Source organism: Poeciliopsis prolifica, unplaced genomic scaffold, assembly GCF_027474105.1.
Source record: "Poeciliopsis prolifica strain line A6 unplaced genomic scaffold, Auburn_PproV2 SCAFFOLD030, whole genome shotgun sequence".
NCBI classification, from domain to species: domain Eukaryota; kingdom Metazoa; phylum Chordata; class Actinopteri; order Cyprinodontiformes; family Poeciliidae; genus Poeciliopsis; species Poeciliopsis prolifica.
Genome location: NW_026562405.1, coordinates 3,021,037 through 3,038,899, shown reverse-complemented (window position 1 = coordinate 3,038,899; position 17,863 = coordinate 3,021,037). Strand labels below are relative to the sequence as shown.

The 17,863-nt window shown below is 34.0% G+C and overlaps 1 protein-coding gene across 1 annotated transcript; it reads right to left on the bottom strand.

Annotated features, from left to right (window-relative positions):
- Positions 1–6,028: 6,028 nt before the first annotated feature.
- igfn1.3 (immunoglobulin like and fibronectin type III domain containing 1, tandem duplicate 3) lies at positions 6,029–16,774 on the bottom strand. The gene is made up of 24 exons (XM_055050401.1): positions 16,687–16,774; positions 15,103–15,170; positions 14,770–14,892; positions 14,555–14,691; positions 14,371–14,470; positions 14,263–14,304; positions 14,141–14,186; positions 13,538–13,721; positions 13,318–13,431; positions 13,040–13,202; positions 12,592–12,864; positions 11,183–11,602; positions 10,969–11,093; positions 10,747–10,888; positions 10,309–10,602; positions 9,920–10,216; positions 9,648–9,827; positions 9,425–9,553; positions 9,028–9,336; positions 8,870–8,955; positions 8,033–8,225; positions 7,546–7,842; positions 6,293–6,619; positions 6,029–6,205 (listed from the first exon to the last, which is right to left on the bottom strand). The coding sequence occupies exons 2-24, from the start codon at positions 15,152–15,154 to the stop codon at positions 6,201–6,203; spliced, it is 4,038 nt and encodes a 1,345-aa protein (XP_054906376.1). The 5' UTR covers positions 15,155–15,170; positions 16,687–16,774; the 3' UTR covers positions 6,029–6,200.
- Between the last annotated feature and the right edge of the window lie 1,089 nt (positions 16,775–17,863).

Below are 17,863 nucleotides of genomic sequence, written 5' to 3'. Positions count from 1 at the left end.
TGCTACTTGTTCTGGACTTGGACATATCTGAGAAATCTATCTCTAATATTTTATTATCATTAATTTAAATTTCAAGACGGCTGATAAATGAGTTGTCTAACACCATCCTAAAATCATACCAGAGTGCTACTGCAGACCTGTGGTCATTAGCGATTTAACATCACTGTTTCCATAATGTGGAGTGGGTGGATACCAGACTGAGTTTTTTCATACAGAATGTGATTACTAGGTTACTATATTTTTCAACATTGCTTAAGTGAAAGGAAGGTTTGAAATTGTACAAAGGATATTAAACTTGGAATCTAGTTCTTTAGGAATTTAAGATGCATTAAAAAATACAATAGGGGGGAGTGTATGTGGGGAAAGATATTGTTAATCTCTAACAGTATTTGTTGCAGATTTACATCAAATACTGACAACAAAGCTCATGGTGGCAAAAAAAGAACCTATCCCTGTGGTTAAAAGTTTCTTCCATTCCAAATGAGTTGTGACATTTCAACCTGACTTAAGAAATGTCAACACATAGATCACTGGGCAGATAGTCCTTCATGGGCTACCATAAATCTTTTTGTGGTTAATGTTGCATCTTAATTTTTCACTTGGAGCATCAAATGAAATGCAACAGATTTTCATGGTTTAAGAACATTTTTTGTGTATGTTTAATGACATTTAGTGGGAATAACTATCGAAGCAAACTGACAATTCACCAAATTAAATAGAAGACCCACTGATTGATGACTGACCAAATGACCTTGTAATTAAACACCTTCCTCTGATATTTCTTTCTTTCTCAGTCTTTGTAACTGAAGTATTTTAAACTCTATCCTTTGTGCATCAGAACATTGCTGTATGGAATTGCTGTGATTTGATAGTCCTCATCACTTGCCTCACAATTATTCTTATTAGTTTTGGGATCATATTTGGTCTGGTTTCTCTATGATTAAGAAATATCTATTATTTTTACTCCATGTTATCATTAACTTTTCAACTCCAATGTGGACTTTGAAGAGATCAGTTTTCTTATTTTAAAAGGAGGAGAAAAGAAAAGGGTTAATTTTAGACAGAGCAGACTAACCAGGGCTGGAGAGAATGCACACTTCATAATCCAACTGGGGGTCATGGCCTCCAGTAAATAAATCTTAATTTTTGTTTGACAAAGTTTTTCAGTAATTGCTGGAACTTTGGGATAATCTGAGGTGGGAGTCTTCAGAATCCAATCCATGGTTTCTAACCAGCTTTACTGACATAGAAAATGTTTGTGAAATTGATTAAATTAATATGCTACTTTAGTTCAAAATTGTCTTTAAGTATAAATACACAATACACAACTTAGAAATTTACATTGTAGCAATATCTTTTAGTAAAATTTTATTTTTGCTATTAAAAATGGCAGGTGGGAGATTAATAGTAATTTGTGTCACAATTTGTTTTACTCCACAGCTTGTAGTTCCTCATTCGGTCTTTGCTCAGTGTTGCCACCATTCTGCAAAGACATGCAATATTCTAGGGTTTCAATAGTATGGGGTTGCGAGAAGATGAGTTAACCAGCCACATGATAGGTCACATGCTGTGTAAAACTCTGAACCTCTCACCCTAAGCATCTTAATATGCTTGTAAATCACAGTTGACAGCATGACATAAAACATGGTGTGCAACAGATTTGAACCTCTCTGTTCACATCTTCTGATATTTTGAGGCAAGACATTGACATAATTGATACTTCAGCTTCAATTCTCAGTGTTTATTTTTTTTCAATACAGCAGCTTATGTTCTAATTTTTTTGTTTTATGAAGCTCATATTTACTACATTCCTAATAGGTTTAAGTGTGAATATGTGCATATGTTCAAATATAAATTTTCCTGACTTACTTCACATGTAATACTGGTCATGGAGAGCTAAATAATTAGAAGGATTTTGAAACCTGAACTTTAAGATAATTTAATCATTTAACATTTTTTTTTGACTTCTTGGATTTGATTTTGTTGAAAGTCTATATTGCCATTGCTGTGAGAGGGTGGTGTAATGTTTATTTTTAATCCTAAATAGCTTTATGTGGTTGTTGCTGGCTGCTGATCTTAAGGCAACCAGCTGCTTCTGTGACCAATGCTGCTCCCAGCAGGAGTCCATATCCTCACAGATACTCAAACCAAGCTGAAATCATTTAATGTAAGGCACAGCTGAAGGCAATTTTCACAAGTGTATGGGTATCTTTAAAGCTGAGGCTGATTAGAGCAGAAGAAGTTAAAGTTGTGAGTTCTGCATAATGTGTAATATTTGGTTAAAATATTGTGTTGAACATTGGGGACTGGAAAAATGGAGAAACAGAATAATTACTCAAAGAGAAGCAATTATATCTACATCAGTATTTTGGTTGTGCAAAAAGAAGTAGGAATTAGTCCAAAGATTCACTGTCATATATTGTAGTATTTGATAACTAATTGTAACAGAAAGTACAAATTAAAGCATGATTAGTGTTGCTCAAACACAATGGATTGCATTGGAATTTAAATTTATCTTGAATCTTTAAGGCATTAATTGATATTAAAGCTAAATTTTAATAAATTGTGCCTAGAAGTAAAATTTAGAAAACTGAGTAGACATGTACACATTAAAACTCAATCTAGTGTTAATGACCATGCATGTGCACTTTCAATTTGGGTGTTATTTTGGGGATGAATGTCAATAGCAAATCTCATGCCATCATTTTCTCATTTTCAGCCATTTAAACTTTTTGTTTTATATTTTGATATTGTATCCATCTCTCAATATTTAACCCATCATTAAAAGGGTTTCGCTGATAGTTGGATGGATGCTGTATTCTACTTGGCTCTTCTGTGATTCTCCTCCATGGATCTTTTTTCCTTGTCTGATATCTGAGAGTTGTCTGGTCTAAAAGCTATTAAATCCTTACAGGAATACTGTTCGCTCTCTGACAAAGTCCCACATTGCCAGTCCTCATGTTTGCCAAGAAAGGGGATTGACTTTTATATTTTCATTATGAATCAAATTTTCTTGACAGCACAAAGTAAATGAAATCCAAAAAAAACTGCAGTTTTCAAATGAATTTTATTTTGAAAATTAAATATTGCTTTAAGAGATTTTTCCATTAAATGACTTAAAACATTCTATAAAGGAAAAGTATTTATTTTCTTTGCCCACTGCTTTCAGACAAGTGTAATTTCTTCTAAAACTAAGAACATGACGGCACACAGTTGAAATATAGCAGCGTATTCATTTGTTGTGAAATTTGCATCATTTTCATTATATTCCTGCAGGTAGCCAATTTCCCACCCATTGGTTTTGTTTTAACAGCTATTGCTTTGTAATACCTTCACAAGTTCTGACTCCTGGTACATTCTTAGCACTTTTAAAAGGATTTGCAGAAAATTAATATTGGTAGTTTTGTTTTTGCCATGTAGCCTTTCTTTCTATGGACAGTTCATCTGCTCTATTACTGATTTTTGTTGTTGTTTGTTTTACTTTAGGACAATTTGAAGATTTGCCCTAAGTTATTAGATAGTAACTATATCATCACTGAACTTGTTTCTTTTTTTTTGGCTTATAATCTTCTCAATTATATAAAATAAATGTTCTGTCACCTCAGAGCTTACAGTTAAGTATGAAAATAATGACAACAGTGACTAGATGAATATGTTTCTGCCTATTATTATTGTTAAGTTTAAAATTTCAACATGATTTTAGGCATTTTAATTATAATTTATACTTTCTTCAAAAGCTTTACTGAGAAATAGGTTTAAATGCAGTAAATCATCAGATTTTTAATAACAGTTAACTTTAAACAGTCCACTTTCTAACATTTTTTCTGTTTTTGTTTTTAAATATTGATTCACACTCAGAGCTGTGGGAGACAATCTAGACAGTAGGGACCTAATTTGACATGTTTTTTACTTTTGAGGCATGAAGCACTAGTACAATGAAGCATGTACAAATTTTAATTAAACTTTTCCAATTATTTGTTTAATTAGCAGAGAGCTTTCTCATAAAAGGCAAATATGAGTTATGTTGAAATTATGTTTGTAGAAAAATTTCTGGGAGTATATACACATCTAATTGCATGGTTTATTTTGTCAAAATGTCAATGTAAATACAACTAGGCTAGAATAGTCATGGATATACTAACAAGATTTGGATTTGGAGTAATTTTTAAATTTTTGGATTGTTCTGTTCTGTCTTTTTAAAACCCTGAATTGTATCATAGAAAAGTGGCTTCTGCTTGGTTCTGCTGAAAAAAGGGAAACATTCCTTTCCACTCCTCCGTTCTCATTTTGAGGAGTTGATGGAGTTTTAAAACATTTGGAAATTTAAACATTCTGTTATGTAACGCCTTTGCTGAAGAGAAGAGATTGTTGCAAAATTCATGACTCAATGCAATCAACTAGGTTTCCATAGATTGAAAACCTTGTACCAAACAAATTTAACTGCAACTATTATTTAATTAGTCTGCATCAAATTCAAATTGTCTATACATTTGGATTAAGTTGGTTATGTACATTTGTACATAAATGGATCTGCTGCATGTGCAGCTCTAGAGATAACACACTTTGCAAATTTCATTTAATTAAACTACATTAAACCCCATAGAGAAACGGGGGAGAGAGCTAAAGATGAGTGAGGCTTTCCACCCTGAAAGATTTTGAGTTTAAGATGAAAAATAAAATTGTCAAATGCCAGAGTAATCATTCAAAGGAGCTTTTAATTACTGTAAATCAAATGGATGTCTAAACTTTAATTATTCAGAGGTGTATATAATTTTCAAAATATTTTTGTATATTTTTCATAAATCCAAGTATGAATTGGATTTATGAAAAAGATGATCACTTGTAAGCTCATATTTTTTCATAAAATAAAGAAAAATCTACTAATAATAAAACGTTTCAAATATTTGAAGAAAATCTGAACATATACTTTTGTTCACCCTGATCACCTCGAGATGTTTTTCTATTTCAAATGTCTTCAGTAGATGGGTTTGTCTGAACTTTGAACCACCATTCTTGTCTTAGTAATTTAACAATTACTGGTGGGGAATATTTCAAGCTATGCAACAAAAGGAACTACAGCTGCTCACAGGCATCAGAAGATGCCTTCATATTTTCACCTTTTATATTTTTTACTTCAACATGTCATTGAGCTCAAATGTTCTATATTCTGGATGATGAAAGCATTGAGAAAACAAGCTAAAAGTGCTGGCAATAAAGATCATATACTTAAGATTTTACTTAATTCACAAAAATTCTAAAATTTTAACCAAAGAAAATCGCATTTCACAGAATGCTAAAACACATCATCAACAACAGAGATACCAAGCAGAGACTCTAGTTCATTAGTCACTCATTAGCTTATATTTCACTATTTAAATGCAGATACTTCTATTATTGCAACCCAGAAAAGGAATAAGAACAAAGTTAGAATCCAGAAAAAATTCTTCCATAACAGGAACATTTATTTTTTCTGATTACTTAGAAACTGTGGAGTACTCCATTACTTTTACAAATTTAGGGCACACTTATAAAGTCCAGAGAATACTTATACTTATTTAGCAACCCTGAACAGGGATTAGAACTTGGAACCCAGAAAAACTAGCTTGGTAACTACATTTTAGATTCCTATTCTTCCAAACCAGAAAAGGAATTAGACGAGAGGATACTTGCTTATACTTATCTACCAACCCTGAATAGGAGTACCTAGTTTATTTACTTTGGATCATTATTAACTTTTTCTTCTTTTGCTGTTTCCTTTGGTTTGTTATTTTGTTTGTATTTTCTTTTCATTCCTGTGAACCACTTTGTATTGCCTTGTTTCTGAAAATGTGCTGTATAAATAAAATTACCTTTACTTTTCACCTTGATATTTCTATATTTTTGGCTTGCTGAAAAGCTTAGAGTGTTGGCAGGTGGCAGTTTATATTGCTAATATCATTACATGTTGGTGAGGGTGATTGTCAAATATTATTTTGTCTTTGTCTTCAGGTCCACTCCAAGTAGAATTTCTTGAATTTAACACGACTAGTTTTATGTGATTTTAATCTTTATTTTTCAATGCTACAGTTTTATTGTATTAAATTACATTGTTCCACACTTAAAATAGAATCAACAATGTTGACAGACTTCAAGCTGATGAATTTTCTCCATTGATTTTGATGCAGTGGGGCTCTATAGAAGGTCAGAACTGCTCCAGCATGTTAATCTAATGAAGTAAAAGAAGAGAACAAGAATTTATGTTTTTCATTGGTGTTAAATTTTCTGTGTAACATTTTATATCTAGGTTTATTACCTTTCACATCAAGTTTTGTTGAGCACTCTACTCTCCCCAGATAATTTTCTGCAACAACAGTGTAATCCCCACTGTCTTTGGGCCCAACATTGAGTACTAGCAAGGAGCAGACTCCACAGGTGTTGGTGATGTAGTAGTTTGTGTTGGTGTTGAGGCTGATGTTATTTTTGAACCAGGTAACATGGGGTCTGGGGTTCCCTGTCACAGCACAACTCATGTAGCACTCATATCTTTGAGGACTTTGGTGCATTTTTAGAGGAACAGAAAATGATGGAGATGTCTCAAAGCTGCAGCTCTTGGAGTCTTGAAGTTTCAAAGAGAATTTCTCTGAAAAAACACAAGAAAAATTGTTATAGCACATAATGAGTGTCTATTTGACAACGGAATTATTTTTACTTATCTGGTTGTGAAAATGGCACTAAACATCTGTACTAAAATTTATTATTTTTACATTTTTAAATGTATTATTTTGTAAGGGAAAGGACATGCTAATTTGCAGTGCCAAATTTATCTGCATTGCTGATGAACGGTCACATATGTAGCAAAGCACAGTTTTTGCAGCATGGCGCTTCATCAGATAATATCCAGATGTTGTCCTTCAGATATGATTTTACTATGAAATGATTCCTTGTGAATTGCGAGGTGTAAGGCAGGTCAATATGCATGTGACTATAAACAGGACACAACTTTACTTGATGAGTAAACTAATTCATCCAGTCTTTTGTTGTATCTAAAGCTGTACAAGAAGGATATGAAATGAAATAATTGCCTCTTCATATTAATGAAATACCTCTTCTTAGGTCCCAAATTGTAACAAAGATTTAGAATTATTTTTTATTTGGATTTTTATGTGACATTTTCTGTATTAGTAATGTGCAGATCTACAGTTTACAAACAATACTGCATCCACTTTTATTTTTTGCCTTAATTACCTAATGTGGTCATTTATAAAGTTTAATGCAATTAACATTAATGTTAACATTTATGGCATGGCAAGTACAAGCTTTTGCACTAAGACGTGGCAGATTTCTAGAGAGGTCAATCCAAATATTTTATATTGACATAAAAATGTGTTTATTATTCATGAAAACTGCAATACGTCAGTTTCTGACAATACGTTAAAAAAAATTGAAAATATCTTATAATTTCCTTTTTATTTTTGACTTAGTTTCTACATAGTTCATTAAAAAGAATTTACTTTTAACAAATCAGTTCTTAAAGCACAGATTCGCTTCTAAGCTGTTAAAACTTGCCTTTCTTTTTGTTTACTTCCCAGATTGGTGACTCAGACGCTGCAGAAAGCCCCATGTCATTCTTGGCATAGATCCTGAACTTGTACTGCCTTCCAGGCATAATATTGACAGCAGTGAATCTGTTGTTGAAGAGATGGTCAGCCACAGTATGCCAAGTGTGTTTAACAGAATCATGCTTGTCGACCACATAGTGCAGTCTGTCATCTTTCTTCTCATCTGGAGATGCAGTCCATGAAATGGTCACTGTTCCCGACACGTTTTCCTCAAGTTCTACAGGGCCTGGAGGCTTAGGATCATCTACAGACAGGTAAGAAATCATTCTGATATTTACTCTGAAATAGAGCAACATGAAAAATGGCCAATACTCAACACTAGATGTTATTTCTGATCACAGAAATGATCATTTTATAAAAAGAAAAAAGGAAAAATTTAACTGAATAATTTCTACGTTTCTTTTCATTTAAACATTGACTTTCTTTTTCTGTACCTGTGACTCTTATTTCAATACTGGAAGTCTCCTGACCAACAAGGTTCTTGACAACAATTGTATAGATTCCAGTGTCGTGGCGCTCCGATGAGGGTATCATTAGCTGTGATGACGTGTCTGTGTTGCTCACTGTTATGTATTTGGGTAAAGGCAAGCCATCCTTGAGCCATGTGATCACTGGCATTGGAGAAGCCTGCAAAAAAGCAGGAAATACAGTTAAGGATGGGAATTTGTATTTTTGTAAAGTAGCAAAGCAATGCTGTAATACACCACTTCACTTCCACTTCACTTCTTAGATCAGGTTTCAGTGTTGATAGAACTCATTCACTCAAGCATAAGCATGTAAATGGTAGAGGTTCACATTTTAGTAACACCTTATGGTTTAATCTGAATGCCTGGGCTTCAAATAAGATGCAAAAGACAGATAATGCATCCACATCCAATGACATTCCAATGACATTCTCATTAATAGCACATCCAATGACGTGTTATTAATTGCTATTATCTGTTGTTTATTTGCAATACATCGTTGTTTGTTGTAAATAAAAATGTGTTGTTACTAATTTGATTTTGGTACTAAAAAACAATTAACATTGTAGTGTGCAAAAAAAAAAATTATGAAAGTTACTCCCAGTGCAATCATTTTGCATCAATGTTAACCAGCAGACCATCTTTATGGGTTAGAAAAGTTACTACTTGGTAAGTTCAGTATAAGTAGTGAATATGTTTTGTCTTAGCACTGGTATTAGGAGAATCACATAATTCTTGGTATCATAAATAGGTTTTTGATTTTAACAATATGCTAGATTGATGTGCATTTTATCAAGAAAACAGCACCTTAAAGTTGAAGTTGATTCGAACTGAGTTTCCTGCCCTCACAACCATAAAGTTCTTCATTTTTTTGTCAGTGAAATGTGGTCTAACTGTGAAGATGAGAAAATATTTTAGACACTCTGTAAAATTTTAAAGCTGTTTTGTAATATTCAGTGATTCACCTGGTGGCGGCATTGCAATGATGTAGTTGTCTAACTCCTGAGGCTCACCGTCTCCACCTTCATTGGTGGCCATAACTCTTGCCCAGTACATCGCCATTGACTTAAGACCCACAATAGTGAATGTGGTCATAACGATGGGGCTGGTGTTGCACCGACCCCATTCAGGGTTTTCAGCTGGTCGTAATTCCACAAAGTATCCCTTAGCCTCATCTTGGACACCTTCTTCCTCTACTGGTTTGGTCCAGCTCAGTGATAAGGTGGTGTAGGTAGAGTCTGTCACCTTCAGGTCACTAACTTTACCAGGCGGTTCTGTAGGTGTTATCAATTTCACAGTTACACATTGAGATGTTTGTGATCTCAGAAATCTTAAAACTATTTTTTTTAAGTTATTACTTACTTTTTGGATCTCTGGCAATCACAAATTCTGAGGGTTGACTTGGATCTCCAACTCCAGACATATTGATAGCTGACACTCTGAACTCATACTCTATACCTTCAACAACATCCTTTACTGCATATTGTTTTGCTGTTGAGATGAAACACGTTTGTGTGTTAAATGGAATTTATTTATTTTTTTAAGACATCTAAAAACAAAATTAGTGATATTAGAACAGCTTGACCTTTGATGGGCTCATCTGGTGGGTTGACCATGCCCCACAGATTACTCCCATTCTTGCGTTTCTCTACATTGTAACCCAAAATATTTGCTCCCCCTGTATTTGCTGGTGCAGTCCAAGCGAGATTTATACAGTCCTTGAAAGCACTGACAATTCTTGGTGTTGATGGAGGTCCAGGGTATGCTAAAGAAATCATAAAGTGTGCAACAAAGCATGCCACAAATGTCAATGTTTTCACCCAACCATACTGTATTTTCAGTCTCGAGAAAACTCACCCTTTGTTCCAGCCTGGATATCATCAGTTTCTATCATGTCACTAATTCCTTGTTCGGTTTCAGCCCTGATGTGGTAGCAGTATTTTCTGCCATGATCTACATCTGTGTCCCTGTACTTGGGCTCCAGACCAATCTTACCCAACTTTTGCCAACTGTTGCGTCCAATTTGCTGGCGCTCCATGATGTAGTTGGTGATGGGGCAACCACCACTATCTTTGGGAGGTCTCCATTTGAACTCGATGCAAGATGAAGAACTTTCAATGACATCCACAGGGCTTTGTGGTGGTGTTGGCTTAGCTGTATTAAAACATTGACCATATGGATCTCATATTTGTACTGTGAAGTATTTACAACATACATTGTTTTTAGAATGTGATGGCAAACCTTACCTAGGACAATGAGCTTTGTGATGGCCTCAATCGTTCCACTTTCATTTTTAATTTTGATTTTAATTTCTCCAGTTGTTCTGCGTTGGCACTTGGTTAGCAATAGGCGGGTATGGGAGGAAGACTTCTCAATCTTAATATTGCTCTCGTCCATCAGCTCTTCCCCATCATTGTACCATTGGATTTTCATTGGTTCACGTCCGACAAATGTTAGCTTAAAGGATGCATCTTTTCCAGCTTTGATTATTACAGGCTTCACAAACTCAGCAAGGTCATCAGGATTGATTCTTGGAGGATCTATGTCAGGGAAAAACCGTGTTGATAATAATGTTCTAACAAAATTCACTGAGCTATGCTTTAATTTTGAACTGTGCCATTTTAGTTGAACAACCCTTCAGCATAGCTTAAGTAGTGTGGATGACTTCAGAGAGATTATATTACCTTCAACATTCAACATAGCTTCCGTCTTACGCCCGTCAGCTTCACATTTATATTTTCCAGCATCCTCTTCTTTACAGTTTTTAATAAGTAGTTTCCGAAAAATCCCCTCTTTAATAATATTAATGTCCTCTGTTGCTGTTACCTGAAATTGATGCAATGTAAATCTTTTGACATCACAGATGAAGGTGAAGTTATTCCTTAATGAGTTTTAATAATCTTTACCTCTTTTCCATCTTTATACCAGATTGCATCACAGTCCTCGCTGCTTAGCTTACATAGCAGTTCTGCATCATTACCTAAAACTGCAGTTACATCTGAGAGTCCACCAGTGAAATAAATGTCTGGGTCTGAAAAAAATGCATCATAACGTTTTGAAAATGCTATACAATATGGCCAGCAATATTCAGAATAAATATAACTTCTTAATGCACCTCACCAGTTGCAGCTTCAGGAACAAGTGGGCCTGTTCTCATTCTTTGTCTTTTCTCTTGAACAAATTCTTTCTCTTCAACAACAACCTCCTTCTCTTTTGCAGGACCTGATGCAGGTTCTTCTGTTTTTCCTTTCTTCACTTCTTCTTCTACACTTTTTCTTCTTGCTTGTTTCTTTGGTTGAGGTTCAGTTTTAGGTGTCACATCTACCTCTGATATTTCTACAGGTTCTGGTTCTTCAGCTGCTGCTGCTGCCGCCTCCTCTAACTCTGCCTTTTCCCTTGCTTTTGCAATCAGCTCATCTCGTTCTTTTTGTAACTTCGCATGCTGCTCCCGAGCAACTTTGAGAACATCGTCTCCACCACCTCCTGCACAAGTTGTCTTGCGAGCTTTCTTTTTTCCAACCATATTTGGATCCTTGTTACCTATTAAAAAATAAAAAGTGGAAGAAAAATGTTTGCTTTATCAACTCTTGTAATATTTTTAGGAAGCTTAGTATACTGATAAACATGGATTGTCACTGAAGTATTAACTGTTCTAACAATAAACCAAAATGAAGTGATGAATAATTTTTGAGGAGACACTCTACTCCAACTATGTATGTTTATAAAGTGGCCTGTCCAAGTTGTGCTGTTGGGAATAAACATCAGTTATAATAATCATGTTTGTGGAGACCTGTTCTAACAGAAATAAATACTGTCAATCAACTAGAGTATATCCTCCATCGTCTTCTGCTTATCGAGGATGAATCTGGGACAAGTGAAATGTGAAAAACATTGATGTCCCTCTTTCTAACAACAGACTCCAGCTGATGATGAACCAGATGATGGAACTTTTTATAGATGGTTTTAGTCTATAATATGACTCAAACCAGTCATGGTATAGAGGAGGCTCATTTCAGGCATGTCTTTAAGATTTTGTTCTCCAATTCAAAACGATATCCCATGACTATTGGTGAGAATTGGAACACAGTCAGAATAAATTGAAAGCAATATTAAAATTTTAGTTTTTCTCAACCATGACAGACCAGAGCACTGACTACATCATGTAAAAACAGGCACAGTTCAATCTTCAATTTTTTATGCTCCACCAAAAAGACTGACCACTGGCCCAGAGGGAATAATCCACTGGTTTCCTGTTGAGATTCATGGCTTCAGACTCAGAGAAGCTGTCTCCAAGTCTGAAGTAAATATATCTTTATTACTTAATCCAATATTATTATAATTTTGAAACATTTTTTGACAATCCTTGTCTTATCACAAAACATTTGTTTATTTAAAATAACTTATTACTGACTATTTACTCTTATATATGATGGAAAGTGTAGATTTTAATGTTTATGTTGAACATTAAAATCTACGAGATTAACCTGCTAAAAACTTCCAATGCACCATTGAACATAATTTGTCCATACCCTCTACTATGAGCCAGGCACTGCAGGATTTAAGTCCAGCCAAAGCTGAATAGATTCCTTTGTCCAGTAGCAGGCAATCTTTCACCACTAACGTGTGAATCAGCATGTCGTCCGATACGGTGACATCATATTTATCTCCTTGCTCCACTGGGTTGTTTTTCCCAGTCCAACAGATTTTTTTCATTGGTTGTGAAAGCACACACTGGAACACAGCATCCTCTCTTTCCTCTGCTTTCACATCTTGAATTTTAACCAAAAAGTCCACATCTGGAACTAGACAAAGCAAAAAAAAAAAGGTCTATATATAGATATGTTGAACATACCCTGAGATATATATATATATATACATATATATATCTGTTTGACATGGGAAAAATCCAATATGTTTAGAAATAAATAATTGATAAAAAGTCTTAAGAAATAAATATTCAGTTGCTTATCCTCTTACTTTTTAATTCAGTTGAGAATATCTTGACTCCATCAATTTCCAGTTGATATAATCCTGCATCCTCTGGATTAACTCCATTTATGCTGAACACAAACTTCTTTCCTACTCTTTTAAGTCCATGTTTTATCTCTGTGTCGGCATCAAAAGGAATCATAACTCCGTCCTGTTGTTGCAAGATGGAGAGTAAAGTTGAATTAATATAAAAAATGCAATTGTTACTTTGAGAAATTTTCATTTTTCTACTTTCTACTAAAATTTTGTATTAAAAGAACATTCACCTTGAATAGGAAAATTTTACTATTGGGGTCTTTCAGTGACATCTCAAGTTCAAACTCTGCTGCACCATTAGGTTTCAGTTCAATGGGCTTGAGGTTACAGAGGTTTTCAACAACCTAAACTCATTATAAATCAAGAAAAAATATATTGACATTTATACAAAAATATTTTTCTTGAGCTTGAGTTGCATATGTGTTTTCTGCAGATGGTGTGAAAACCAACCTTTTCCTGCGCCTGCTCTCTCTCCAACTTCTTCTCGTTTAGCTTCTTGAGCATCCAGCGAAAATCAGTGATTCCATATTGTGCACAGATGCTCTCATATTCTCTCTTGTCTGCACTCAACAACAGTTCCCAAAATTGTTCATTGATTTCTAGCTTTTTCTCTTCCCTCGACTCCAGGTCCGCCCTCAAAAAGGGGAACAAACATTTCAATTCAATTCAGTTTATTTATATAGCACCCAGTCACAACACATTATCCCAAGGCACTTTACAAAAAAAAAAAGTTAATTCAGTCAAGTCTTTCAGGCAGATACCCATTGAAGTACATGCATTTCAAATTGAACAGTTACAAAATAGTGCACTCGAGTTGATTATTCAAATTGGTTAAGTTTTCTATCTAACAAAATCCAGCATATTACATCAAGTCAGGGACTTGCAACGCTCATCCCTCCTGAATGAGCACTTAGTGACAGTGAACAATTGTTTCCATTGTCAATTAACAAATGGTAAATATATGAAATGTTGGTCAGTTTTGAAAAACACACACAAAAAAAAAACATGACCTAAAGGACAAAATATATAGTTAGAAATTTGTTTTCCACTTACGTGCTCCTCAAGTTCCTTTTGAAGTCTTCTGGCAACTCTCGAATTGCTAAAACAACAAGCAGCTGAGTTATACTTATTTTTGCTAAAAAAGGAACTTATTTTCAGAAAAGTGGTCTGCATACCTGTTCTGGATTCTTTCATCGCTTTACTCTTCTTGTAGCCAACTAAATTAAGAAAATTTGAGTCGTTATTATAATTTTCTTTCTTTGAGAAAAGACATAGCATCTTACCTTCAATGACATTGAGAGTAACGGTAACAACTGCTTTTCCAAACTCATTTCTGGCATAACATTTGTAGGTATCCGCTTGATCTGCACATACATCAGGCATCTATCAAGAAATCCAAAGTGTCTGTTTTTTGAAAAGGAAAATTGCACAGTTTATCATCCTTTAAACAATGAAAATGGCAAATACCTGTAGCTGATGTTCACCAGAAATTGAATCAAATGTAAACTTGTATCTCTCCTCATCTATTTCCCCATTGTTTCTCATCCAAGTCACAACTGGTGTTGGATTACCAGTAACTATTGCTCTGAAAAAGGCCATTTTTCCTACAAACATAGTAGAAAGAATGAAAAATGTAAATAGTAAGTTTTCAATCAAAGACAAGAAAACTAAGCAGATTTTACCTTCTTGAATTGTGAGCGCGATAGGTTTCCGAGTGAAATCCGGGGTGCTTATGCCATCTGGTAATACTTCCACATATTGAGTGACCATAACTCCGGGCACCCGTGACTTCTTTTTAATTTTCACTGCCATCAAATAACAATAAAAAAAAACAAAATAATCTGTACAATTTGATAAAGGAAGAAATTCAGGATAGCATTGATAATTTCCATACTTTAAGTACTGAAGTCTGAACTTCAGTGCTTAAGCATATAGTTTTATTGATTTTATCAAGGTTGTTGATTTGGAATTTAGTTGAATACATTTTTTAAAAATCCACTTGTTTTTTGACTTACCCTGCCCCGGAGCTGTTGGTTGCTCTTCCTTTGCTTTGCGAATCATCAACATCTTCACATCAACTTCTCTGTTAATACAGAATAATCACAGTGCACTCTCAAATCACCTAATATGTTGTTTTGTGGTTTCCCTGAGTAGTATTTGTATAGCAATTTGTCTCAATTTTCTTGAGTGAATGCCTGGGTTATTTGCTCTGTACATACCATATTACTCAATTTCAGTGACTTCTGAAACTGGTCACTGTCTTTAAAATAATTTATGTGCTCCACGGTCTAAATATGTTCTGGGTATCACTTATCATTGTGGAAACTGGAGGTTTATGGTTGGTTGTTTTTAGAAAATGCAGTGTTGGTGGAAGTGTTTGTATCAATACTCAGTAGTTTAGATTAAATAGGCAATTGATTAAAATATATAAAATATAAGATGCACCTCATTATTTGAATATAATATAATGTGTTTAGACTTGTGCCATGATGGCCTGTAGTTCACTTAGGCAGTCCTTATTTTACTGTTCAAGAAACAATCAACAGACTTACCTCGTAAGAGGAAAGTCTTTTTTTTTTTGTTGTAAACTTAGTTTCTGAATTGAAAATAAATAGCCTATTATTTTGTCTACTTTAAAAGTTCATTTTTATTATAGATATTTCCATTTATGCATTTTATATTAGCCATTAGGCATCAGAATAAGTCACTGAAATAAACTATATTGTCAGATTTATGTAACAATTGCATTTATTACATTTATTAGATTACATAGCTCAATTTGAAAAATCTTTAAATCATAACCTCATACTGACCAATTTATAATTGGAAAAGGTGTAAAGTATTTAATCATGTAACTTTATGGATATTAGTTTGATGTAGATTATGCTTTTCTTATTCAAACAGCTTTGCTATGGTGTTATTTATTTTTTCGTTTTGTTCTACAGCACAAAAGGAGCATCTTGCTCATAACCATTCAAAGACACAAAGTTAGATTGAGAGAGCCAAGCAGAGTTCTCTAAATTAGATGTATATGTTAAAATTTTAGCAGTCCACATACTGGCCTATTGTGTAGATGCATATAAAGTTAAAAAAAATATATATATATTCTACCATTGATGTTATGAGTGCAGTGATTTATGAATGTCCGGTTTCTTTCTTAAATTTGAGAGCCCCCTGTTGAAATAGAACATCTATTTTACCTATAGTTTATAGTCTTTTAATGTCGCCGTCTGGAGGAAAGTGTGAAGAGGATTTTGTCATGACCATATAATTATTCTGATTGTGAAGTACATTTATAATATGCAGCACCATCTTTATTTTATAGTAATATGAAATTAGAAAATGATATTGTCATTATTCATCACTTGGCATACCTGAACTATTCTGTATCCCCTAAAAAGTACGCAGCAATTGGACCATTATTGAAATTTTATACCTTGAGAGATATTCTTTCAAATTGATTTTTTTACTTTAACCATGAAGTTAATTTATAAAAACATGCACAAAAAAAACTTTAGAAATACACAGATCAGATTTGGTTTGATGTAGAAATCTAATCACCTGCTACAAATAACAGATCTTCCCATAAATGTACTTACTTTTTTAAAAAACCTTTTTATGTTAGCTGCCTTCCTCTGCAGTGTGGTGCCAGCCAAAGTCCAGTGGATTCCTGAGTGTGAGTTCTGCCTTTTAAGAGGCTATAAAGGCAGACAGAGATCCTGAGAGGAACCCAACCCACTGCTTTTTTACAGTGGTACATGGAGATAGGTTTACTTGCATATGCCACCTTTCCATAAAGCGCAATTGGCTACAAGTTCAGAAGGGTAACATCTGAGAAACAACAGCATAGAATACATACAATCCTTATGTCTCAAAACTGCGAATCATAGCTTTAGGATAGCTGCAGGATGCCATAGGACAGTGTAGGAAGATACTTCTCATGGGTAGAAAACACGTGAAGCTTCTATGATGCTTTTCCCACATTTCTTAAGAGGTAAGAGGTTTTATTTATTTTGCTCCAACACCTGACTGGATTTTGATGTTAAGAAATGTCAGTATTGAAATAGTTAAGTTGCTGAAAAACTATTATAAAAACAGAGCTATTATTTTCATTTTAATTTTATTTATTTTATGAAAAGCAGACTACACAAATAAACCAGAGCATGTTTTTGTAGCTTCAACTTGCATTCAGGACTTGCATCCAGAAATTAGTCATGTTTTTAGTTGTTTAGGCTGTTAATCTTTCATTTTTCCATGACACTACAAAGGGATGGTGAACAACTCAAAACATGAACAGTAACAACATGAGAACGATACATACATTATTAAGACAAACTTTAATGACGTGCAATGAATTTTGAGGCATGTCATATAAAGATTTGTTACATGCGTCGTGGATGTACTTTTTAGTGAATCAGTTTTAGGAAACACTTCTGCATAATGTATTTTTTGTATGTCTAAAATACTTCAGTAACTCATTGTTCAGTTTTAAAAAGTTGAAAAATGCAAAATTCAATTTTTATAATAATAATAATAATAATAATAATAATAAATTTTATTTGTAACGCACCTTATATTTCAAAGAAATCTCAAAGTGCTACAGAGACTATTAAAACTTTTCACACAAATTGGCATATGAATAGCATGCAACGTTGCATGCACAAACATGAACATTTTCACGACCTATTAACATCTAGAGTTATCTAATAGTAATGTTTAATTGAAGTTCAGCATGCTTTCAAATTTTAAAACAGCTCCTGTTTTCACCACTCCCAA

Excerpts from the sequence above, each read along its gene's own strand:
- igfn1.3 (XM_055050401.1), bottom strand. The coding sequence starts at position 15,154 with ATGTTGATGATTCGCAAAGCAAAGGAAGAGCAACCAACAGCTCCGGGG. Across the intron at positions 14,893-15,102 it reads ACCAACAGCTCCGGGGCAGG|TGAAAATTAAAAAGAAGTCA; the intron begins GTAAGTCAAAAA and ends ATTTGATGGCAG. Across the intron at positions 12,865-13,039 it reads ATTCTCAACTGAATTAAAAA|TTCCAGATGTGGACTTTTTG; the intron begins GTAAGAGGATAA and ends TGCTTTGTCTAG.